We start from the raw sequence: 26,863 nt of genomic DNA on the forward strand, positions 1-26,863 counted from the left end.
GCGTGAGGGCGACAGAGCGGGAACAGAGAGGTAAAGCGCCGAGACCATTATGCCCTTGCCCGAGTGATGTGTCCGATGGGCAAGGTCTCAGCTGTGTGCTCTAGGCTTGCTGCTGACAACAGAGCGCGATATGGGTGAGAATAGTGGTAGGTGTCGTACTACCACCAACAGCCCACAGCCATTGAACGCCAATTGACCTTCAAGGTGACGGTACTCTAATGGATTCCAAAAGCAACTACAAGCCGGCAACGAGCCCTGATAACGAAAAATGGGTGATTGCTACACAGCTGCTGAATTTATTGTTAATGATGGCCACACATCTAGAGATTTCTATGAAAGTGTTGGAATTTAAGGTTTTTAATTTCTTTAATGGATCAAAGCATCAATCGGATTGATTGAGATAGTTCCAGAATTTATGCCACAACTGCAGGCAAACATACTTCCAAGATCCGTCTGACAGGCAAGGACATTGGAGAGGAGTTTATTAGGTACAGTACATATAAAAAAGCTTCTTGTCACGCCATTACATAAATCCACAGCTAATTCGAGCTCCCGAAACCCACTTGACATTCCAATGCAGGCCAAACTGACGCTTGGACCCTGCCCTTCTCCTGTTCCGGCACACCTCAACAACACGCTATAAAACATCCATCCAACAACCAAACCGACAGACATGCAACCGTAACGAACCATTTCTCGTGCTTCAAGCAGCAATAAATAGCACGATGACCGCAAGAGGAACAAGAAAGCAGCACTCAAGGCGACTCTGCTCTCTCTCTCTCTGTTTTCTGTCCCCGTCCTGTTGTGGAAAACTGACAACCAACTAAAAAAAAAACGCTCCGAGCGCTGCCGGAAAACTATTTCCACTGGGCAACTGTATGTCTCCCCGGTAACTTCCCGGCGCAGCCACGACACACGACGAGTTTGACTTTCGTCTATTTTTGGCTATATCAGACACACACGCCGTCATCCAAAACACAGACGGAAGCCAGCCGCGAAAATCCAAACAGGAACTTTAAACGCACGACAACTGCTGCAGCTTGTGCGCCGGGAAGGAAAGTTGTGTTCCGAAGGCGAAGGCGGAAATGTGAGGCCAAGCGACATCAAGAGATTGCGACACATCGATCCGATGAACGAAATATACCCACCGGACGAGGAATATACCGGGGCCAGCAGTAGGAACGAAGCGCATGTTCGGTTTGATTGGTTTTACTTTCATTTTGAGTGTATAATTTGAGGGCCAATCAAAAATTCTTCTGTCTTAAATAGTCGCTTACACTGCTTGGAAGAAACGGCATAAATTTTCCCGAATTATTTTGGAATACACTTCAGAGATAATACCATAAACAAAAGGCTGCCATAAAGTCCTGAACTCGTATTATTCGCATCAAACAAAGCATCAGCTTGCACTTTACCCTGAGTTGATCCTATCTAAAACGTTAACCCTGGTAACTGGCGCTAAAAATGTGCCACAGCACGATTGCCAAACCAAATCAGCAGGCGCCAAACGTTGACCTTTGTCCACTATGTAACCTGACAGCCAAATTTTGATTCACTTGTACATCGACCCGATCGAGGACCGATCGATGGACTTTATTCTACAAAATGTATCGCCAAGTAAAATAAAACACACTTTGGCCGTTCGAAAGGACTTTGTACAACGATCGTTCTGTAGATCACTGACATGAGATTTATGTAAGAAGGTAAAACGTGTGCTGAAATGGTACAAAATGTAATACAAACATAGTTCTTGCGATGTTGATAGAGGAACTTTTGATTAAAACGAAAATAATTGCATATTTGTAAAACATATTTTAATTATGTTCTTTGTCGATAAGTTCCCAGTCCCCTCCAAAAGAAAAACGACACCAATCAATATAGCTGATCGTAAACGATAACACCAATATAACCACAAACACCTTACGTTGCGCCTAACCGCAAAACCGTGAGTTTAAAATGCTCTATCTACACTAGGACACTCTTATAAGCGCATGTAAGTGCAAAAGGTACATTACTGGTAACATGTCCGGCACATATCGAGTTGCACAATGCCGCGATACGTACCGCGAATTCCGTAAGATCAATGCAGGACATGGATATGAGTATGGACATATTGAATGGTGCTGTCAATTTACATTAGACTGAAGATAAAACATGTAAACCACTATAACCCATTAGCATTTCGTAAAGACGTAAAGACTTAAAGACTCTGTGTCATTTATTTCGTTTGCATTCATTGGCGGTGCAGCGAGGCGTTGAACGGTGGCATCCGATGCAAGAAGGGCGTCCGGGTAACCTTTGCCACAGTAGCCACAGCACTGCCTGCATCAGGCTTGTCAGTCGGCATGTTGGAAAATCCGTTCTGTGGCAATGAGTATCCAACTTTCGGACCACCGTTGCTGGGCGGCGGTGGTGGAGCAAGCCGCGCTCTAACGCCCGTCACGGCCGGGATAAGCTCCGACGAATCTTCGTCCGACTCGTCTTCGGAATCGTAATCGTCCGCACTGTTGACCATGGAAGACGAGTCGGAGGAAGTGGTGGTGGTGGAGGATGCATTTCTGAATCCAGGGGCGTACGCGATCGGGGATTCGTTCGGGAAGCCCGCAGTTTCCGGTGGCGCTTCCCAACTTTCCATCTTGCCACCATTGGCGGTGTTGTCTGTTCCTTGCGATGGCGTTTCAAACGCGGAATAAGCTATGGTATCGCCGGCCATATCGTCCTGCCCTCCGACATGCTGTACAGAGCCCGACGCAATACACACCACCAGCAGTAACAGGGCGAGATATGGTGCTGTCATCTTTGCTGCTGTACGAACTCAGCTTACGGTTCCCGTTCACTGTCACTCCCGAGTAAAGATTCCCTCGCAAAGGGTAAATTTGTTTTGTCGTTGCCACATGGAATTGTGGTGGGTTTTTATACAATTTGGATATTCGGAAAGTACCCAAAAGAATTAAAATGCAATTTGCCAGTTAGTGGACGTTTTCCGCTCCCAATAATCCGACGCAATTGAGACGAGCGTGCTGGGGAGTACACAGAATGCTTAAATTGTTTATCGCATTAGAAGCGCATCATTACTACGCAATTTGCGAGCCAATTTAAGCGGTGACTAATCTAGGTTGGTGAGTAATCGGAAGCACAATCGCCAAATTCCAAAATATGAACACCTCCATCCATCTATTACTTCATGTCCCAAGTGTGTGGGAAATTCAATCATGAGCCACAGTTTAAAATAAATCAAAGTAATTTGACAACATTTTACACGTAATTCTACCGCACTATTTCTGCGCTATTTTGATCGCACGGAAACCGCTGGGACACAAGCACAATCAGGTCATCAACACTCGAAACGTGCTACGCTTGGGAATTTGGGAAGAAAACAACCAAAGCACGACACTGATTTTCAACAACAATTCGCAACGATTAACCTCACGGCTGAACTGCGAACAGAATTCGTTTCGTACCGCGTTCGAGGTAGGTCGAAAAGTCGTGCACGAACCAGAGTGTAGATTGAAATCTTGTCTAGCATCCAGCATCGACTGAGAGAGAACCTGGAACAGTCGTGCGATGATCTTTGGTGGTAAAGGAGAAAAGACGAGTGAAATTAATCGCACATCCAGGAACAATTTGAATCGTTTTTGCCAATTTATTGCGCAGAGTAGAAGGCGAGAGATCACTTGCACGGGAAGCCACGGGTTGCATATTGCTCTGCTGGTAAGTGTGACTTATCATAACAAATGGCTTTCCTTAATCAATATTCTCCCAGTGTATTGCATCGTAGCTTTTTACAACATAAATGGCTAACGAAAATGTTCGATAAGAAACCGAGTATGCAATCGATGCCCGGTGTCGTGATCTGGTTTTGCTCAAGCAGAGATGATCCTTCCACTGCCACCATAAATCACCTCTTTTGGGGCAGGGTCTTTGGTTCAAGGAATATCTGGCTGGGTTGAAAATGTTTTGGTTTTGGAAAACACTCCATAATCTGCTCGCCCCCTCCTTATCTTTTTCTCTTCCGAACGTCAACACACTAGCTCTTCGTCACGCACTGACGTAGTTTGGGCGTCGGCAGCAAGACACCAGAGAGAGCATGATGTGTGTAGGGTGGTGGTGGATGCCTACCCATTTCTTCTCATGTATCTCTACACCCCAGTGAAGTAACCAGCTCTTAACCACGTTTATTTATTTGACCTTTGGGAGAGGTCTTCCAAACACTTAACCCGCAAACCACCATTCCGGCACCAAAGCATCCACAAGCACACACACACACAGCACCATGCACTCGTAGAGTACCCACAGGCTAACATGATCTAATCGATCACGAATGCATTGAAACGTTGGCCTCCGGAGAGGGTGACACACCGCCCCCAAAGAACGGTTTGTCGACGCCTCTGCGCCGAAATGTAAAGCATAATGTTCGACCGAGACAAATGTCAACCACGATCTCGCAAATGACACCACCGCCAGAAGACGCCGTTGTGTAGGTCTCCTCTGAGGTGACGTGGAGGCGAGAAGCAACAACAGCAAAATGCACAACCAAACCGCAAAACCATAAGCCACACAAATAGGGGCGGGATATGTGTGTGTGTATGTGTATATATTTTGCGGCATTCGGCACTCGGCAGAGACAGAAGACGGGCCCAGCTGGGTGACACGACGGAAATGGACGCTAAAAATGCTATCCAAAGAGTAAACATACAAAATGCTCTGTAGCATCACAAAAGGGTTGTAACGGAGGGGGAAGAGCGCAGTAGGGACGCACAACCACGGGGACGGTTTACGAATTTCATTATCATATAATCAAGTGGGTGCTGCTTTGCGCCTGTTGTTTTGTTGCCCAGGCTAGCCAACCGGCTAAAACGCTCGTTGTTGGAGATTTAGCTATGCTTTTCCATTGCTCTTTGCTTGCTGTGAGATTTGCGGGTTTGGATTATTGAAATCGCGCTTCACGCGCCGGAAGGACCGATGATCATTATGATGATGATGATGATGACGACGACGACGATGATGATGGAAGGCAGACACTCTGGCAACAAATTCAATTCCACAGCAGACGGAGCGTTAGAACGGTGAAACGTGTTCCTCATCCAGTTTAGCTACTTCATTCCTTCATTAAACACTACGAAGAAGGAGGAGTGGGACATGGTAGAAACCCGCAAGCGAGATAATGATTTAAAAAAACAATGAGCATTTGTTTAGGATTGAACCATCCCTAAAGCATTCTCATGTACATCTTGTACGTGCTGTGTACAATGCTTACAGAGAAATCCCAACGATACTTTAGGCCGGTGACATTTCCTGTCCAATATTTCATTTTGCTTGCGTTGTCGAAAGCCAATTCCATTCTAATTTATTTACGACCAGAAAATCTCCAAAAGGTTCAATTAAACTGTTGAAAGAATTACATCAACAAGCATCAGTAGCAGCTTTGACAAATCGTAACAATCTTCAAGTGAACATGTTAACTGAATAAGAATTCTTCTTCTTCTTTGGCTCAACAACCGATGCTGGTCAAGGCCTGCCAACACACTTGTGGGGTTGGCTTTTCAGTGACTTATTGATTTCCCCCCATAGCAGGATAGTCAGTCCTACATATGGCGGCACGGTCTATTTGGGGCTTGAACCCATGACGGGCATGTTGTTAAGTCGTACGAGTTGACGACTGTACCATGAGACCGGCTAAGAATTAACTGTCCTATATTTTGATGAATGTGTAATGTTGGCACGATATTGATCTCGTGCGGGATTTGACAGGCAGATGTTTATAAATATGAGCTATCACGAAAACAGTTGGAATAGATAGACGTTAACACTTCAGATGGCGCTACAATCGAATAGAGAAGGACAAAAACACTCTCAAAATGAGAAAACTCGTTAATATGATTTTAGGGCCAATCAGCAATAAGTTCGGCTAAGGTCGTTAGGCAGGGCTCAACACTGATCAGCTATTGAACAAAAAAACAGCATCGAAGCAGTAGCAAAAGTAATTCTAAAGAAGAAATACTAATGTTTAACATGTGCGGCAAAATAAAGTCCAAATAAGCTAGTTCAAAAACAGTTTACACAGCACTTCAACAACAGGCGTAAAAACATGTACTTTTTAGTTTGAATTAACAAACAACGAAAAATAGAGTGATTATTTTACCCGCAAATAACCAATCTATCGCGAGACAGCACAATAGAGCCGTGAGCAAATAATTGATATCGCACAACGCAAGCCTTGAGTTCGAGTCTAATCAGCAATGAATTTCTTGTAACGTTAATGACTTTTGCAAAGCACTACATGCACTTAATGGTTGTATGTTAGCAAATTAGATCCTCTATTTCCTCCTCGTCGTCTTTTCTTCCTTCTCCTCATGTTGCTCAGTATCCAGCGAAATCTTTCATTCCAGCAGAAGCTCCAACCATCTTTTCTCAACCAATCTAATCAAACTCAGAGCCCATTTTACACTAAACTTTCCGACAAATTGTGTGTGAGGCTAGGAATGAGGAGATAGATAGATAGATAGAAAAAAAGACCTAACCGGCTTTTACTTTACAGTAACCGATCAGCCGATGGGGCGATTGCTGCGCTGTGATTGTCAAGTGATTACGCTGCTACTTCGTGATGGCATTTGCTGTGAAGTGCACAGGAAAATCAAAGGGGAAAGCACACACCATCCAACACCGCCACCCCAAACCCAGCAAAAAGGAGCGACAGGCTACGGTGGTGGTGTACAGCTTTTTTTAATTCGTGCCCAAACGACATAAGACATGGAGCTGAAAACAAGAGGAGACGACAAGACATTGGAACCATTGGTTGGTGGCGTATGCTACGCTGCCTCGCTACTCTCAACCGCAGATGGATAAACCGATAAGCAAAAGCATCGAATCGAGAGGTAGGTGGTTCCAGTGCCGGAGACACGGGACAACCCGAACCGTCGTTCCGTTTGTGTGTATGTCGTGATGGAATGTTCGAGCTTATCACCCCTAGTAAGTAACTTGTACTAGAGCCAGCCTGAGTGTGTGTGCTTGTGTATGCTTGAGTACATAATCTTTCCAGACCGTCGCGCATAACTCACGACCGAACCAACACTGTGCGCCGTGTGTTTCCTGCTGTGCCGCGCCGCTATGTGACCAGAAATGGAGCGCAGGGTGATTCCATTTTTTTTATTTCGGTTTTTGCATCGATTCTTCAAGAATACACACACCCCACCGGTTACGGTGGCCTGCCGCAATCAGTGAAAGATAAGGAAAACCATCATTGCGTGACCTTTGATCGTCGATAGAGCCATTTATCCGTGTGTGCAAGAAAGCGTTCCACCAACGGAATATGTGTTTCATTTTTATGAAATATTGCTTCTCGAGCTTAAAATAATCAGACTGGAGCGATTTTTGGAGCGATAGGTGTCCACCGAACCCGTAAAACGAAGTTAATATATGCCATTAAAAAATATATCACAACACTCTTTTCTTCCTGTCTGCACGCGACTTTCATTTTTCCGTCTTCCCAAAAAAGGCGATATAGCTACAAAACGCACAACGTTAACGCGCAGCGACAGAAGGCACAACATAAGCCCACTGAGCTTACAATGGCCAATTTTGGACGCGCGAATCGTGGATTTCATTTAATTACCCCTTGCTTAATCGTTCCGTTCGTGCCCCCAAACAGTTGATGTGTGTATGTGTGTCCCGTTTGGTTTTATCCCCAGCTTTATGTCACTTCAAGCATGGCCAAAACATCATCCTCCCCGCAGAAACCACGACATGTGAAATCAAATTAAAAAAAAAAACGTTAAAATAAGGCAGCCGTAAAGCAATGATGACCGCTGCAGCGACTCGCCAATGGTCGTTAAAATGTGCGAACCATTGCTTTAAAGGCATCAAAATCGGACGGCGGCTGTAGCTTAGCTGTGGTGTGACAACCGTACATGCAATTAATTTCATTTAGTTTTAATGTAACGAAATTGGGCTTGACGATTGTTGATGGTGGTTTTCAATTCAACGCGGGACCGAAATCGTTTTGCTGGTAGTATTTGTTATCTTACATCATATCTGTTCGCTAAAAAGACGCCATTCCAACAGCCGACTGCAACTGTATATCTATTGCAACGGTGTTGGCACCGCAGCGGTTCTGTCGAGAGAATGCAACTTCCAGATAACGGATCCATCCATCTGATCAAATATTGTTGCACACATTGTTGTTCGTATGCACCCTCCTTCCCTAACTTGGTCACGGTGGACGTCAGCAGCGGTGTAGTAAAAAAGCCATAAAAAAGGCACGACATGAGGATGCATTTTCTGATCAAACTGCACACGGAGAAGCGATTCTTGGACGATAAGAACATGAGACGCTTGATGAAGCGAGCGAAACGACTAGAAGCTGAATTGCACAACACGTCGCCCAGGTATGGGTGTGAAAAAAATACATTATTACTGTATTTACACTTGTTTGTATTGTCAAATAAATAAGGAATTTTAATATGTTTAACCTGCTTCCCGCAAACAAATAGCAGAAATAATGCGAATGTATGTCCGAATCGTCTCAATATTTATGCTCACACGACATACGCGTAACACAGCCCTATGTACCGATGTTTACATGGTTTTGAAACCATCGTTCGAGCGGAACACAAACAATTTCGTCCAGTTTTTTAATCCTCCTGATAACACGAAAACATTTTGAGGCCGTACAAACGGACAGCAGACCCGCGGCGCACGGACGACAAACATCGACCTACATTATAATGGTCCGATTGTAACAGGGGGAAAGAAAACAAACTCAGGCAATAATCTTTTGCGACCAGGCCCGCAAACCGAGAACCCTGCAAAACGGGCCAGGACTGTGCCCAAAATCGAAAATGAAAATACCCATAAAGTCCGACTGCCCTCGGCACTGTCCTCGGTATTCAATTTCCTCCGTCCTCCTTTTAGCACTTAGCGGGTAGCATAAGACCGATGTTGTCGCAGATTGCGTCATCGGTGTACCACGATGACTACACAGGACGGCACCATCAGCCCCGTTAAAATAAGCGAGAGAGAAGAACACACATGCCACAAACAGTTGACACGACGTTCGTAATGTTGCCTGCTTGCTGTGTCGCCTGTTGAACATTCTTCCGGATTCAGTTTCAGTTTCAGCAGTCTCAACATTTCTCCTGGCGTTGGCGAGGAGACCAAGAACGGTGGGACGAGGGAGCCAACAAAAAACATATATAACGCACCGGAACGAAAACTGATCGTGCACGATACGCCGGCGCCATGTCGGGCCCAGAGTAAGGGGTTGAGGGATGAAAACTGTACCGCAAATAAGCCGGCAAAGAACACCACTCACACACAACACTAACCCATTTCCGTCCGGCAATTATTTCTCATTTTACTGCCCCACCTTCACGCGACGACGACGGAAAGGCGCAAAACACCGAAAAGGATCGCGGCGCAAACCATCGCAAACGAGTCTCCGGTCGCGTTCCTCTTTTGCTTGCCGATTGGAGAAGGAATAGCTTTTTCTATTTATCTTACTCGCGTCGCTTTTACTAACCACTTCCACACGTCACGCGTGTGTGTGTGTGTTTGCTCAAATTGGCGATCGTAAACGAGTGTCAGAACGCAGATGCACAAGAGCCACAGGCACAGCGCAATATTGAGCAACAAGATTCAGATTGAAAGACGAGCTAAGGACGAGAGCATTGTGGGGTAAAGGGTAATGAAATATGTTTGAATGAGTCACGGCGTGCCGGGGCGATTCGTTGATCGACGGTAGACGAGGGTTTATAAATTAACATTCTCCGCTGGTTCCGCAACAACAACAACCAAAAAAACGGAAACGACAAACGCGCAAGATGAACAAATCTATTTTTAGAAACCAATTCAAACGGCATCATTATCGCTGGACTGGGTCGGCAAAATGGAATGTTAACGCGATTGCATGACAGCGTTTTGAAGCGAATGGAGCATTCGGAGCGATTCAATATGCTTAACCGGTGCCTAAGGGGCTGTGGTAGTTTCTTCTAAAATATTTTAGCATTAATATTCACCATTTTTTTGTTTTGGTTTTGAGCAGCTCCTTCGCACAACTGCATGCAGATATAAAGTTGCTACTTTATTTATTGATTGTCGTTGTAACATGTCACCCTCAACTAACCCCCGGCAGGCCAACACAGGGGCACACAGTAGGCCACAGTATGCGAAATACTTATCGCCTTGAAGCACTAATTAGCAAAACGGATCAGTCAGTCACACGGGCCATTCACCACACCACCCACCTACCACCCAGTGGCGATCACCGTTTGTTCGCCACCCGCACACCGTTTGTTTAGTGTGTATCAACCAACAGCACGAAGCACAATTCGCGACCAATCACCTCCCTCTTCCTCACACCCCCTCTCTATCTCTCTCTCGCTCCAGTTGTCGATCGAATGGTGTCACGTACTGCTACTTTAGCGTTGTTTCGGTGCTTTTACCTGTTGTATTATTAGCACTTGGTTAACACACCGACGGTGCCGCTCGGAATTTGTAAAGGAATGGAACTGTATATGGAGCGGCAAAGATGTAGGACACGTACACTTTCCAACAACTTATTACACATAATGTTACAACATCTTTGAGAAGACGTGCATTATTTGCTTAAAAATTATGTATATTTGTCTGGCTGAAATGTGTAACATTTTAAACATTGTTAAGTTTTCGATGTTCAGGCTTCTCTCAAAAAAAAAAGAAACAAACAAAAAATAAATGATGAATAAAACAACAAAAGTAATAACATTTATTTCAAACAGCTGACCAACATAAAAAACACCAAAAACACACAGGGAAATTTCCATTCCTCATGGCTAGTGATGAGTAAAGTTGGCAAAAATCTGGAGTCGACTCCGATCCAACTCCGATGATTTCGGAACCGAATCCGGAAGGTAGGTTCGTCCAGAACATTATTAACATTATCCAGAATCGTTCGAAATCGTCTGAAGCAGTCCGGGATCGCCCGGAGTCGCCCGGAGTCGTCCGGAGTCGGCCAGAGTCGTCCGGAATCGCCCGAAGTCCTTCGGAGTTGTCCAAAGTCGTCCAAAGTAGTCCGAAGTCGTCCGGAGTCGGCCGGAGTGGGCCTTTGAAACAATGGCATGAATACGAAGTTCAAGAGCAAAAAGAAACACAAAATAAAAACGTAATGTAATGCCTGATCACTAGCACCGGACGGCTCCAAATGACTCCGACTGATTCCGTCCGACTCCGGACGACTCCGACTCCGGGCAACTTCGACTCCGGGCGACTCCGGATAACTCGGGACAACACCGGACAACTCCGAACGACGCCGGATGACTCCGGACGACCCCGAACAACACCGGACGACTCCGAACGACTCTGAACGACGAGGGGAACTAGTGGTTACCATTTTTCCGGAGTCGGAATCGTACTAACAGTAGTCAGAGTCGAATCGGAGTCGTAGGTACGCTCCAGAGAGCACATCGCTACTCATGGCTTTACGATTGTGTGTGAAACGCTCAACAACAATCAGTTGACTCGACAAAATTAGTTGACATAAAGGGTTATTTGTGTTTGAAATTCCTTATAGACTATCTCATGTTCGTTAAAGTTTCTGTTTTTTTTTTTGTTCAAGTAAAGAATTCCCCAAAATAATGCACAACAAATGTTGTTGATCAACGAAAAAGAGCAACGATTCATGCCCTCTACCCGCATGCTCTATTTGTAAAACACTTCACTTCATTCGATGATGACACTGGAAGTGAAGCAAAAAAGAACTATTAAAAAAACATTCCAGCGCGTATGCCACACACGAGCCACGTCATGCGTTTCTTGCCAAACCCCACCAACGAGACGCGATGGCATTTCAAAACAATCGAAAATTTTCATCCGAACTCGCGTTTGTCAATATGTGCTCCTTCAAAACCTCTACACAGAAGGCGTTCAGCACAGCACGAGGGTGTGTGCTCACGCGTTGCCCCTGAAAAATTAACGCAAACACGAACAATATTCCACAACAACACATCCAAGCGAACCACCCGTCAATCAGCCCCCTACTATTGGGGGGGGGAGAGTCGTCTTCGTGGGGCAATCGAAACCACGCACGCAAACAACATTCCAACCCCGCTAGTGTCCGCTCTAGTAGTGCTTGTGTGCGTGGACTGCTCATCCCGGCAAGTGTGCGACGCGCGCACCACACGTCGATCGGGCTTGCCACACTTGACACGGGCGCTGAAAGCACATGTGTGTGCCGTCGCGAAACACGCGGTTGATGGGGGCCAAAGCGCCACCGTGATCGAATTTTTCCCACCCGGCATACCTTTGGCTTACCAAAGGTTTCGAAACACATCCTTCTCAAATTGAATTTTCCGCTCTCGATTCTCGTAGCTCACGAAAACAAGGAAGTAGCAGCATCCCACCAAATTGCCACCATGATTCAAATTTTCACACTTGCAAGGTTGGCGCTTGGTAGTAGTGTGGTGGTGTGGTGGTGACGACGAGAGGATTGGGTTTTCTTTTCACGCTCTCCTGGAGCGGCATTCCGGAGCGAATTTCATCTCGCCAGCTAAATTGGAACCGATCGCCACACGCCACGTCGTTGGATGGCGTTGAAATATACGAAATTCCATTCCCCAATTTGGAGCATTCCGAAACAAAGAATACGCGGGGGGACGACAATACAGAAAGGGTGTTGTGTGAGAGGAGCAATTAGTCATCCAACAGGCACACAGTCAATGTATCCAAACTCTGTGGCTACACGTTTTGGAATAATTATACCTACACACAGCGCCCAAAAAAACAAGAACATAAACAAAGAGAAAAGAGGAAGGAAATTGCCGTCCGCTTCCCAGTGATGACAACACATTGTCATCGATCCGTGAAAATCACCCACAAACAATCACGTTGTGTTCCAGCCGCAGGAGAAGAGGAGGAGGACTTCATTCCCATCTAGCTTCCCACTTGCTGCGACCCGATTCATGACACGATCGTTCGTCTCTCCCCCAAACCCCCTTCATTTATTTATGTCTTATTTAACCAACGCTCTGCTCAATGGAGATAATGAAGGTTGCACCACAGCAGAAGCAGCAGCAGCCCCGCCACAACTATTAGGTGGGGGAGAAATAAAAACTCCAGAGCGCACATAAAACGGGTTGACTTCATCTAATTTACGATGCAATAACAGTGCGTTCACTGTGCATTCCCGCCTCTCTCCCGTATACAGCACTGGGAGCAGAAGAAGGTGGCAAGTTGCGGAATTGATTGGACACATTTTGACAGAAGGGGAGGGGAGCAAATTAGGGAAAGGCAGCGCTGTGTTCTGGTTCACTTCGCTCGACCGATGGCACGAGTGCGCGGTTTTCCATTGTTCCTTTGGGGAGGGATGATGAATCGAATTCCCCTGCAACTGGCGGGAGTCACTAACCAAACACGCGGTAGAACCTTAATCGATGCATCTGGTGACAACTAGTGATGGGTAAGATTGGCACAAAATCCGGAGTCGACTACGAGCCGATTCCGATTATTTCGGAACCAACTTCGGAAGGTAGGTCCGCCCAGTAAAATCCGGAGTCGTTCGAAATCGCCTGGAGCCGTTCGTATCGCCTGGAGTCGCCCGGAGTCGCCCGCAGTCGCCCGGAGTCGCCCGGAGTCATCCGGAGTCGTCTAGATTAGCCCAGAGTCGTCCGGAGTCGTCCAGAGCCGTCCGAAATCGGCCGGAGTCGGCCTTCGAAATAAAGGCCTGTATACGAAGTACACGCGCAAACTGAAAGACAAAACAACACAACAAATGAAATGCCTGATCACAAGCACATTGCACCGACTCCGAATGACTCCGACCGGTCGACTCTGGACAACTCAGAACAACTGGTCAAACGACTCCAGAGGACTCCGGACGACTCCCGACAACTCCGACTTCGGGCGTTTCCGGACATCTCCAGACAACTCCGGACGACTCCGGACGACTCTGGACGACTCCGACTTCAGACAGAACTAGAAACAATAGTCGGTGTCGGATCGGAGTAGTCGATGCGCTCCAGAGAGCACATCACTAGTCACAACCCTGGTACACACACGTCTCAAATGGGTTGGCATACAAAAAAAAGGCAAATGCGATCAAGCGCATCGTGCTCCCCCAATGCTCGCCACTATCCGCACCAAGCCTGGTGGCGGATAACCTTTCGCCCTTTTCTCTTGCCTCCGCAAACAACGCTATTGGCTGCTGTGGTGACATTTTATGGCACAAATCCGTGTCGTTCGGGTGGTATGGCGTCATCTTTGGCAGCGTTTAATTCGATATTACGCTGCGGAGAGGGAATAACAAACGAGACAAATAATAAAATCAAAACCCTTATCGCGATCATAAATCGAAACGTTGTCCTTAGGTCAGAATGCGGCGATCCAAAGAGAGAGAGAAAATGTGAAAAATTGCATCTAAAAGAAGCTTAATCGTATACTTCACCATTGTTTTAGTCTCGCTTGGTGTCATATGAGGTAGATATTGCAAATTAAAACCTTTTCTGTGGGATTAAGAATATGTTTATGGCCACCGGTTTCTATCATTATTTATGCATCTTTTTATTCACGAATAGAAATAGTGAAATCTTGCAAAATGGTATTATGGTGATGCTGCTCTACAGTTAACAACTGTACTATAAAAACCCAAACAAAGTCGTTAATGAAGCTAAAATCTCTAGCTCCCCAAAACATTGCAATCTCCGCAAAAAGGCAGCAAAACCTGCCCGATTGCATTTTATTATTGTTTTGTCTTGGGCAACCCGACCGGGCAGCGCTTTTAATGTCGAACCACCAGATCCCGTCGTTTTGCTCCCCTTTTTCTGCCTTTTTTCGCGAGCCATTTAAACCATGCGATTGTGTTTTTCTTTCTTTCTTGTTTTCATTCTGTTCGCGATTCTTCCACACACATACACACTGTGCTGCTTGTGTCCGCAACACAGCAAGTGATGTAACCAAATCCAAATATTACTCCCTCCGCAATGACATCATCGTATGCGCCCCCTTATAAGTGTATGCGCGTTGTTGCCGGCACTCCACACACACACACACACACGGTCGGTTTCGATTATCTCACCGTCCAATGCCACCACAACACCAGCGGCCACATGCCCCGCAGTCGTCCCAGCCCTATTACTATCAGCGCCAAACCTTTCAAATGCATACTGGCTGGGAGCTGACACATCGAAACGCAAAAGCGAGAATGAACGAAGCAGGTCTCTTGATCGACTCGAGGGGAAGCAGCAGAAACTGTAGTACAAACGAGCTGAGTTCTTCGTGCTGTCATGCCGTCATCAGGTGTCCTTGTTTCGCTCTACACACCATTTCAGTCTCGTCTACGTTTTTGACTATTTTTGCGATAAGAACAAACAGTAACAACAGCAATTTTGCCCATCACCCGTATACCTTTTTTCGCACTGCGGAGGCACTATCTGTCAGTCAGCAATCTGTCAATGACAGTTGCCAGTGTTTGGGTGCGATCGTTTAGGAAGCTTACCATCGGCTAGTGCGGCAAAACGCATCGATCTATCATCAAAAAAGATGGGAACAACGTGCGGAAGGGGGAAAAGGTAGTCGAAAACACACAGAAACATGACGAAGCTGACCGACTGACCAACTCAAGCGGCTTTGAATGGGAAATACGACGTCCTCCGCTCTGGGACGTCCGATCGCCCAAATCACTGAGCAACAATGACATTTCCATTCTGTTCCTTTTTCTCTGCGCTATTTGTCATTATGGTTTTTTCTGTCTGTTGATGCGTTTTTGCTTTTTAAAAAAAGCTTGGTTTCTATTTCGCATTGTGTGCGAGAGCTTATTTGCATACGCGCTTGGTAGCTTCGTCACGCAGCGAGATAGGGCACCAGATACTAAGCAACCAGGTCTTTTTTTGCTTGTTTCCGTGTATGCGTGTCAACTTGTTTCGTTGACCGGAGATACCCACTTTAACGCTCATTGAGTAAGTGTATTAGTTTAGAAAAAAAACAACAAGGTGGATTTTTGTCTGTTGGCCTAGTTTCGCTTTTTTCGCTTGCATTTTCAGGTCTACAATGAAAGTATTTTTTACAATAACGGAATCTAATATACATCCCGCTGAAGCCCACCATGTGCAGGTGAGCTACACATACTTTAAACCTTCCTCGATCAGGCTGAACAGAGATCAGGTCGTTCGGTGCACACAAACAACAATGATTCTTTCCCTTGATAATCTTCCTCTTTCATGAGCGCGTATGACGTGTGTTGGTGTACGCTACAGCTACATGGGGCGGATGATGACCTCCAAGGGCATCTCTGTCAACACCGTTTCAACAACCCTCGCATTGCCCCAACTCGAAACTTCTTTAAACCCAAAACTGATATCGAAAACAAGGACAACAGTTTGTAATAATAGTTTCTGCGGTAACATATTGAGAAATTGTTTCCAGTAAAGCTAATATGTGCACACACTGCGCAAACTATCATGCACAAACTATCGCCGGTTACGATCAACTACCGATCATCACCCTACCGGGGCGACGTAACATTAACAGCCGGTTTGTGTGTGTCCGTGTCTCATTTGCGTGCTCTTATCACCTTGACCGTTCAACACAAGTCAGCCAGCCAGGTTGGGTTGTTGGTCTGATGAAAGGCAAAACCTTTCGATCCATGTTGCATGAGCATCGAGGTTCAACTCCATTCACTTGTCTCGCCACGGTTTCCCTTTCACCCGCCGGTAGAAGGAAGACCTTTGGCCTGGTGTTATGACAGCCGGTTTCTCGACCACTGACACTGAAATGAAGCAGCCCTACAAGCGTACACACCACCATTGGATGTTGCAGTCCAAGAACAGGTGTTGTGGAATGTATTTCAACTTAAGATTCCTTCCGATATACATGATAGGTTCGACCGTAGGCTTTACCAACATAGGTCAAACTTTATTTGGATGAGCATTAACGTCTTACAACGCGTGCAACGCGAAACTTATGCAATTTGCATTGCTCAGCGCGCTTGATTGCAAAAGTTTATGAAAATTGCTGTACCGAAGGGTGCTTACGTACGATAAGCTAAAAACCTTGGCGAATTTGGTGAACAAAAGAGACGAAACCTGGCAAAACGAAACGTACAAACTAGTTCTCTAGGCAAATTCAAAGTTGCATGTTACACGCATCGAGTTGGTCCAAGGTATAGATAAAACTGATTGCTATTTCAAGGAAATCTGAGCTATTATGACTTAACTCTAATTGAAGAATTGTTGAATTACAGAACATTGGACATTGCAGAACTAGACCATGGAGACCTTTGGAGGCTCGAAAGGGAACTCGCTAAGTACTTTCCAGCAAGATCCTAACATCTTTTGAATATCCAGAGCTTTCTGGAGCTTCTAGCTTGAGTTATAAACAGGATTATTACTATTGTGATCATTTCAATAGAATGACATCGAACATCTTAATTGCCAGCCATCGATCCATAGTACCTTAATTTGGCAATAAAACAACTTTGAGCCTCAAATGCATCTCCAGGGACAGAAGATCATCTTTTCGACACTGCAGACACGCGCACCTAACAACAACAAACATCAACAATCAAACCAAACGAAGCAATCAGTTTGATTGATATCCCACCCTGGGGGAAAACTTCCAAACTCCTACACCCTACAGCAAACCAAACGACCCAAAATAGGAGAAATAATTGCAGGTGCAACGTGCTCTCAAGCTCCGAGGCTGTTTTTTTTTTTGCATGGCAATTACAATAGCTTTATTTTTGCACAGCCCCAACAAACAAACAACCCCATAATTTAACCCCATCTCTCGCCAATCATTAGCAACGGCAATGGTAGCAGAAACGGCCCAAGAGAAATGGCCTCAATGTAATCCTCCCACCGCCCAGCACACCGAGCGATGGGCAATTGTTTTCTTTCCGGCCATAAAGAGGGGAGAGAAAGAGAACAAAATTTGTCTTGTTACCAGGTCGACACCGGAAGCACACAGAAGAGGGTAAGCGTGTTTACGTTTTTCTTCACTTCAAATATCACCATCCGCCTGTCGCCATCAAGAAGACGAATGAATTGTTAGCAAAAGGAACCACAGAAAACTGCACAGAAAAAGTGATCTTCACACACTATTAAAGTCACAACAAACTCTCCAGAGCAACGCCATTGCTTCGAATTCTTACAGGAAATGCGGCAAAGCATAACGTTAACTACAAATACAGTGGGTGAAATCCCTTGTTTTGGGAGATTGGATTGAGGAAAAGCGGCCGCATGAAGTAGCGACCCTCTTGCGCGTACTTAAACGGGAGTCATACCGACCCCGCTCTCCAAGACGACTTTTTTGTCCCCTTCCCAACTCGACGTTTTCAATCGTCAGGCACAAAAATAGGAATTCGTTGGTCTAGCACACACACACGCACTGCCCTCACAAGCGGTCAAATTCCACTCTCCCGAAGCATAGAGCGTCCGGTTAACGAGCGTCAATTAAAGGCAGATCCGGCCACAACCAAACCAACCAACCAAAAAGCAAGCAGCAAAAACGCAGTCAAAATTCGTCTGCAGTCCGAGCGAGCGGTTCCAACGGGAAAGCGGAGTGGAAATTCCAACCCCCAAACGAGAAAAGTGTTGCAACACAGCTTGCCCGCCACTCCGTCCGGTGTCCAGCCCCCGGTAAGTGGTGCCGCCTGTGTGGAAAGTGGACTAAGAATGGGTTTGCAAGTCGGTCACAGAGGTCGCTTTTTCGGGCAGCCCGAAAGGCAGGCGATGCAAGCGAAAAGTTCATCAATTTTAGAAGCTCTTCCCACCACCCCTCGTAACCTCAGTGGCAAACCGACCCGACCAAAGGTTCATGTGCGTACGGTGAGGATTGGAGGAGTTTTATCCCTTTGCTGTGGGCATCGGAGATTGTGCCCGGCGCCTATACACGGCTGGTCACACACATAGGTGCTTTTGTGCACACAATCACACACACACTTTGACGATGGTGGCAAAAGTACGCGGTCAGAGGGAACACGTAGAGAGAAATTGGTTTTTAGGTCTAATTTCGTTTCGCCGGCGTCATAAGGGAAAAGGCCAAATGAATCTTTCTACTTTATGCACGCCCGTGTGTATGTGTGTGTGTGTGTGTGTGTCTGTGCATTAAAGCTACGATGAGAGTACATCGAGGTGAGTGATGGGCTTTTCTTTCACCTCCTTTGCGCATTATATTACACCCAGTGCAAGATGTTAACCCTTCGATGCGATGCGCCGCTCGAGAAACGTTTTATTATTGCTTTAGATGTATTTTCCTATCTTGTGGTTACTTAGTTAGCAGCGATCGTTAATCAACAAAGATGCAAAACATTTTTAAAGTAATTAATACAAACGTACAGATATGAAATAACCACAAATCCCTGCCACACTGAAGGGTTGTAGAAGAGCATTTTACATTTTTTATATACCTCTCGATTAAGTGCCCTTTCGGACGATCACCCGCACGATCGAGACGAGTTTATCTGCTCAGCTATCACATAAAATGAAGAAAAATGACTTGTGTGCAGGGGAAAAGAATGGTTAAAGCCCACCCTAAACACGGCCACACGGGGAGTTGTCGAGAGGGCTGCGTTCAGCGATCACGATCACCGGTGGCATACAATGTGTACTCTGTACCACCCAACAAAGCAAACCTTCGCCAATCGGCGGTGAGGTGAGAAAGTCGACAAGATCACTGCCATTCGAGTGCAATTATCACATTGTAACGGGGAAGAAAACATGACTTTCGCCACGAGAAGCAATTTTTCCTTCGCTACCCCTTTTGAAAAACTTTCCATCATGGACATGGGCTTCCATCTTTGTTGCTTCGCAGACTACTGAGCTTCCCGGGTACACAAAAAAACCCTTAAAATAGATCTTAAGATGAAAAGAAAAAAAACCCTTCGAAGGCACAAAGGTCCATCGCGTTACGATCAAATCGCATTCGAACTGCACCGAATTCAACAACAAAAGTGCGTGAAATCGCTTTTTGTCGCGTCTTTACGACAAGCTACTCTAACTGTAACACAACAAAAAAGAAACAACACAACTCACAATTAAGGGGTTTTTAAATAAAACAACAACGGTTTGGTGAAAAATGCTATGTTTGAAGAGAAAAAGGCGGGGGAAGTGGATTGTAAAAAGACACCCACAATTTTATGGATTGTAATAAAAATGAAAAACACAACATACACACACAAACACACACTCGCACATAAAGCAACGTCAGCAGCGCGAGACAGAGCGAGAAATTAGGGGCAAAACTTCATCAATCAACTTCACCGTGCTGACGCGTTGCTTGTACCATTTTTTGTGTGTGTATGTGTAATGAACACCAAAGGGCCGCGGGGGGTATAAGGGTGTGGAAGGGTGGCTTTGTTTTGCACCTGAAAAGATGGGAGCGACGCGGCTGGTGGGTGAAGGTGTCGTCCCGGATCGTGTTTTTTTTTGCTCACCCTCCGCGGAATAAATGTTTGTATTTTTATGCTCTAGTTGTTGACGTTTAATGGGAGCAGCAGCGGGGAGTGTGGAGAACTGCATCGTTTGGGTCGGCGCATGTGTGTTCACCAGTTTACCATTAAGCCTGTAATAAAGCAATTGAAGCACATTTGCATGGATTTGCACAAAGATGATACGATGGGGCGGATGGGTTGAGGGTCTTTTTGGAGGTGATTTCCCTAAATTTCCTTTTAAGTAACTGTACTGTATTTAGTTAGTAACCCGATACTGGGGAAAAATTAGGTCAGCTCGTTGTGGCATTGTGTGTGTGTGCGTCTTTTCACAGCAAATTTGAAGCGATCGTACGTAAACAAAGTGTTTTTTAATGATGGAAAAGCATTACTCATATATTTTAATATTATTTTTCGAGCATGTTTCAACCATCATCAGCTCGTTAATAATTGAATGCATTAGATGTCATTAATTTACAAAGCATAATGACTCATAATCATCCAGGAGAAAGTGATACCGTTACACCAAACAATCGTTGACCTTACTCTTCAACAAAAAACATATTACGTTCGAAAAATGCTCCAAATAGACTTTACTAATCAAAAAAGGACACGCCCTACGCTGCATTAGTTTGGAGGAAGCCAATCGCCTGAAAAAAGGCTTTCCCCGATCTAATTCGTACGGCAACGAAATCAGACAGCACAAAAAAACGAGACCCGTAAAAGAACACGATGGGAGCAGCCGCACACTTGCTTTGGCCCCGTTTTTAACTAATTGAATCTCCATTATGTAGTCAACGGCATGTAGCGCGAGAGCCCCAGCGGCACATCCACCACAACTACAACTTACCCAGCGCACAGCTAAACACTTTCAAAGGGCTAATGAACCTTTCGCCCCTGCAGCCGGTGGCGGGAGAAGGGCGCAGCCAAAAGGGCCGATGCATCTTCCTATCTTTCCCGCTTTATCGCCGTCTCTATCGCCTTCCAGCTGTGCTCCAGTTTATACGCAGCCACGCACACACACACACATGCCGATTGTTTATTGCCAGTGTCTTCGAAGGGGGTTGGCTTGGGAGTTTCGAGGCAAATGCCGGCACGGATCGCTCCATCAAAACGGAACACCGGTCAAACCGGTGCCGGCGGGTGCCCTTTCTGAGGTTGGAGCTTTTCTTCGCCGCACTGCCAAGACAGATTGCCATTTCCTGTGTGCGTGTGCCACCAGCACCGTAGCAGGCCATTGAGGATGATGATGACGAGAGCTGGGAGAAAGGACTGCGCCACCACTCGTTTTCCCCCCCATGCAAGAAGCGCACACATTCCTCGTTACGAAGGAAACGGTGCCGAAGATGAAAATTTGCCATGAGAAAATTGCATCATCGAAAATGTCGCTCGCCGCGTTTGGTCCCCGCACCGGCACCTTCCGCCATGTGCAACCGCACACCACCGCACAGATTGTTATGGCTTGTGACAAGCTTGTCGCCAGCTTGATGCTTCCCCTACTCCTCCTTCTCAGCCCCTGTGTGTCTCAAAATGCAATGCAAACGGTGGAATGTGTGCGCGGCACGATCTATCACATCATCGTCTATTTTCGATGCTCACACGATGATCACGGACCAAAGACGACGACGGCGGTGGTGGCTGCCAAGGGGGATGCCACGGGCGGAGCTGTGTGACGATGGTTTTTGGCTGTGTTTGTGTTTCGGCTAAACACGCTAAATCTATCCGCGTCCGTTCCCTTTTTCCCGATCAATCTTCCCTTATGATCCCGTGGTTGGTTTCACCCGCCGTCACTCATGTGTGCATGTGCCGGGCGTGATTTGAACATTGAACCCCAGTTGCCGCCATGTCGCTAACTCTCAAGTGCTTCCGACAAAGGAAACAACAACTCCCCTACCCCTTGCCGACAGGGATGATAGTGTTTTTCGACAATTTTCTCGAATCTTTCGGTGTCCAAACACACTCACACACTGCGAGACATGGCAGATTCGCAAATCGTGTGACGTCAATTTCAAGGCCTTCACGTCACCTCACCGGAGAGTTGGTAGTGCGTGCATCAGTGTGTAGCCACAACATCCTCTCTCTCTCCCTCTCTCTATCTCTCTCCCCGTGAATAAAACGACTCCAAACCTGCTAGATGGGAAGTAATCGGTTCCATCCTGTAGTTGTCTCGTCATCTCGTCAAGTGTTTGAGTTTGTGCTGCCTCTCCCCCTGTCTGTCCGTGTCTTCCGTGCTCTGTGGACTGTTGAAAATCCCAGCTTCAATAAAGCTGTGGACGGTCACAGCTGCGTGTGTATATGTGCTCGAATTTGCAGGGTGGTCTGATGCGGTTGCAAACTTTTGTAAGTAGTAATCTGGCAAACTCTTCATTAAGTCTCATCGCCCGACACGTGATTCAAACACGTAACAGGTAGAATATATGATAGGTTTAGCAACTGGTGGTAAGCACTGGTTTTCTAGAAGAATAATTAAAACAAGATCGAAACTGAAGCCTCAGGGGGACTCTTCTGGGGATTCTTTATCCAACATGTCTCAATTTCAACACACCCAGCATAATATTAGTAAGACCTTAACGACCCGAACAGTATCCAATGAGTGGATAAGATACCCTTATCACTTCAAAGCCAAGAGCAAAACAACCTTTATCGCTATCGTCTACTCTGTATCTAAATCTATATTCATAATGGATTCTTTTAGTAAAACTAACTGTGCAAGATTAATATTTCATCAATTATCACAACTACAAAATGGGGTATACCTTCTTGCAGAAGAGTCTTCAGTATTAAAAGATAAACAATACTTGGGAATTACTGCTGGGCTCGTGGTACAGTTGCCAACTCGAACGTCTTAACAATATGCCCGTCGTGGGTTCAAGCCCCGAATGAACCGTGCCCTCACTACGTAGGTCTTTGACTATCCCTGCTACGGGTAAATCAAAAAGTCACTGAGAGCCAAGCAGGCAGGTGCTTTGAAACCGACATCGGTTGTTTTAATAAAGAAGATGAACTGTCCCAGATCAATGTTACATCAACTTTGGTGGACCATTTCGACAACCACAAAATCAAGAATTGCTTGCTAAAGCCGAGTCTTCAATATTGCAAGATAAAGAACTCTTGGGAATTACTATTTTAGTTACGATTCAGATAAAAGGTATTGACTGAGAATTGCCTACAGTTAGGATAGGTCAACTGACTGTACCTAACACAGTCTAACACAGTGACTGTTATGTACAGTCTTTCCCCGAGTTACGCGGCACTAGAATTACGCGAATTCGAGTTACGCGAATTTGTATTATTGACAGTTCAGATGTCAAGTCGGTACAATTTTCTCCATCCATTGTTAAAAGAAAAATAATTTGCACTTTTTCCAAAAGCTTTAAATTACTAATAGCCAAATTTTCTTCACAAATTGCATTTAATAAGTAAGAAATTACATAAATAAAATAAATTCAATCAAAAAATCATTATTAATCAAGTATATTTTTACTGTAAAACGTGATATTCGACATATGCGAAAATCCTAGTTACGCGAATGTCTCCGGAACGCATTATTCGCGCAACTCGGGGAAAGACTGTATGTATTATAACGTCCCAATGGATACCATCCACCCAATCAAGTCCTTAGCATGACAGTGTGCGGCCTAATAGTTTATCTAACTACATAGACATTCCAGGCGTGGTACGATCATTAGGATTACAAAGGTTTTTTTTTTAAGTCTCTTTATAAACTACAGACTCTTCTAGATGTTTAATAAGCTAATAAATTATAATACTAAAGACACTTAGAGCCTCTCGAGACGCCCAAGAATTGGCAAACAGTTTCATAATAACTCGAATGACAACACACAATTCGTTGCTGCTTCAATTACATAAATGAGTTTCGCTTTGGAATTAGCTTCCATTCCGGTCAGCTGGAATGTCCAACTCGATAACACAAACCACCGTTAATAACATTAAAGTTCAGTGTCCCAATCGGCCATGGTGTCGATGAAGCATTACCAACCATCGACATAAAGCTCATAAATGAATCAAAAGAAAGTGCAACCAAAGCTAGAGAGCCCGAAATGGGTTGCTGGAAAGAAAACGACCGAGAATGGAGTTTTCGTCTCGCTCAACACTTCCCCCCCGCCTCAGCAACCGCATCGTACAGACATCCGGCAGCAACTTCTTCTTCCACCGATCATTCTCACTCCACGCCATTCCGCACTATTCACATTCGGCACGTCCATCCGGTTTTTGGAAAAATCGATACAACCAACCCAACTCCAGCAGTAGTCGGCGCAGCCCGAGAAGGGTTCCAGCCAGTCTCGGGGTCTCTCCCGGCGTAATGTTCCTCGCCTGCCCGGCGTCGGCAGACTCACCCTTCCGCCTTATGTTACAACACCGTCGACGATTAAATCCATCCATCACGGCAGAATGGTAGTCGGTGGGCTCGATTTGTTTCGGCCCTTTAGGCAGCAACTCCAACAACAACAACAACGTCGGATTCTCTCCGCTCAGTTAGTTGAGAGCTGCTCGCAGGGAGCAGCAATCAACCGTGTTCTATAAACGACCTTAGTGTGTGTTTGTGCACCGGGGTAGATTTTCCCGTTTTTCACACACACACACACCAACACACGAAAGGAACGGTATACAGATTTTCCAGATTCCGCCACGAAACGCCGGCAACGACGTCCGACCCCCGAAGGAGGGCTTGGAAAGGGAACGGGGCCTGTATCGTTGGCATCGGTGCGAATGGGGAAAAATATTTTCACATCGAGCAAAAAAGGAACCCCCTCCCCTCTGCTCTCTTACAGCCCCGAAGAGACGAGAGCAGCCAGCAGCCAACAGCAGCAGCGAGCGCGTCCGCACGCACTATTTATAATTAGAAAACCCCGTGCTGGCGAGGAATTGCCGGAGGACTACGCCCCAAAATAAAACGCCGCCTTTATAGAACGGTGCTACTGCTACAGGCCAGAAGAAATGTTGGAAAATGAGAAGGGAGGAGGATATTATTTCGCCCTTTTTTTAGGGTGCGTTCTTCTCTGGGGCGATGATGCTTGCACCGTGCGCACCGGAGAAGCGATCGGAATTTCGGAAGACACTCTCGCACCCGGCGAAAGATGCAACGCTCGTGGCGGCCGGTGCAACTTCACAGACTGGTGCTGTATCTGCCTCCGGGAGATTGGTAAATAATTTCGTCCGCGGCATTTTTCACCACCTCCCCTTTTCTTGTGTTATTTTTTTTGCATTTTTGAAGTCGTCCTTTTGCGCTGTACGGCACGTGCACGGTAGCAGGCAAGTGTTCCCTCTCCGTATGGGGTTTTGATGGTGTGTGTGTGTGTGTGAACAATTTTCCACGGGGACGGAATTTTGTTTTCACCTCGAATCGGTCTCTCCGTTCCATTTCTTCTACGTCGTTTTCTCATTTGCGGAGAAGCATTCCAAGCAGAGACCTATCTATTGACCTTTTCCTTTGACATTTTAAAAAGGGTTCGATGTCCCAACGGGATGAAGAAAAATATATCTAAAACATTAAAACAAACACAGTTGAATACATTTCTTCTCCATAAAGAACCATTTTCCATGGACAATTCCAAAATGGATGAATGTTTTTCTCCATGCCACTCGATTGAAAGACATCCTTCATGTTAGGAACATTTTCACGCATTTTCCCTGCACGATGATTTTCACCACCACACAAACACACACCCATATCATCGAACGCTATCCATGTTGAAGAAACCATCACGCCTCGGTGTCATGATGTGTGTGTGTGTGTGTGCTTGTGTTTTTCATGCCATTTCATTTCCCCGCACGGCATCGATACGGTGTGCAAAGGTTTCAGTATCCTTCGAATGACCGTTTTTCCGATATGCCCCGTCGGTGACATTTTCCTCCGCCACACCACGATCCCTTGTCGCTTTTCTTAGGCAGCTCTATACAACACACACACAAAAAACACGCACACAACGCCCCATTCAGTTTGACAGTCGCGGGCGCAGCATTTTCCTTGCATTTTATTTCTCTGATTTTCACCCCCACCCAAAAATCCAGCAATAGCCCACCCCAGCAGCTTACACAGAGACACACAAACACCAATATAGTCACTTACCCATTTTTCGGTTCGTATTTCCTTCTATTCCCTTTTTGCTGCTGCTGCTGCTGCTCTAGACTTTCCGGAGTTGCTGCCGCTGTTATTGTTGCTGTTGTTGTACCGTTTTCACCGCTTTTCGTGGATGGGTGTATAGGGGTAGCTTTTACCCTCACTTTGCACCCTTTGCCGAAACGAGCCGGAAAACGGGAGGTTCTTTGCTGCACTCTCCGGCCGGGGTGAGATATTACTGCTGGTACACTGCCCCGTGCGGTTGCTTCGATTAACACCTCGATTTTTTTGTTTTCACTCTTCCACTTCGTTCTCTGGTGGTTTTTCGACCAACAATTTCGACTTTGAACCTTTTCGATGCCTGCCTATTGAAAGGGGGGAAGGAAGAA

At 45.8% G+C, this 26,863-nt stretch overlaps 1 protein-coding gene and 1 long non-coding RNA gene across 18 annotated transcripts in view; one reads left to right on the forward strand and one right to left on the reverse strand.

The window, feature by feature from the left end:
- The window catches only part of LOC121594800 (actin-binding LIM protein 2), a 39,052-nt gene that overhangs the window by 11,053 nt on the left and 1,136 nt on the right, over positions 1–26,863 (reverse strand). For 12 of the 17 annotated variants that reach the window (XM_041918493.1, XM_041918487.1, XM_041918499.1 and 9 more), the window contains exon 2: positions 26,484–26,839. In XM_041918493.1, coding sequence (XP_041774427.1) covers positions 26,484–26,487 — 4 coding nt within the window. In that variant the 5' untranslated portion in view covers positions 26,488–26,839. The remainder of the gene's footprint in view (positions 1–26,483; positions 26,840–26,863) is intronic. The other 5 variants (XM_041918492.1, XM_041918491.1, XM_041918489.1 and 2 more) reach the window with 1 other exon arrangement.
- Positions 3,620–7,152, forward strand: LOC121594817. The gene is made up of 3 exons (XR_006005040.1): positions 3,620–3,711; positions 6,539–6,969; positions 7,040–7,152. It is a non-coding gene; the product is annotated as an uncharacterized LOC121594817 (long non-coding RNA).

The sequence above is a fragment of the Anopheles merus genome, chromosome 2L (assembly GCF_017562075.2).
Source record: "Anopheles merus strain MAF chromosome 2L, AmerM5.1, whole genome shotgun sequence".
Classification (NCBI taxonomy): Eukaryota; Metazoa; Arthropoda; class Insecta; order Diptera; family Culicidae; genus Anopheles; species Anopheles merus.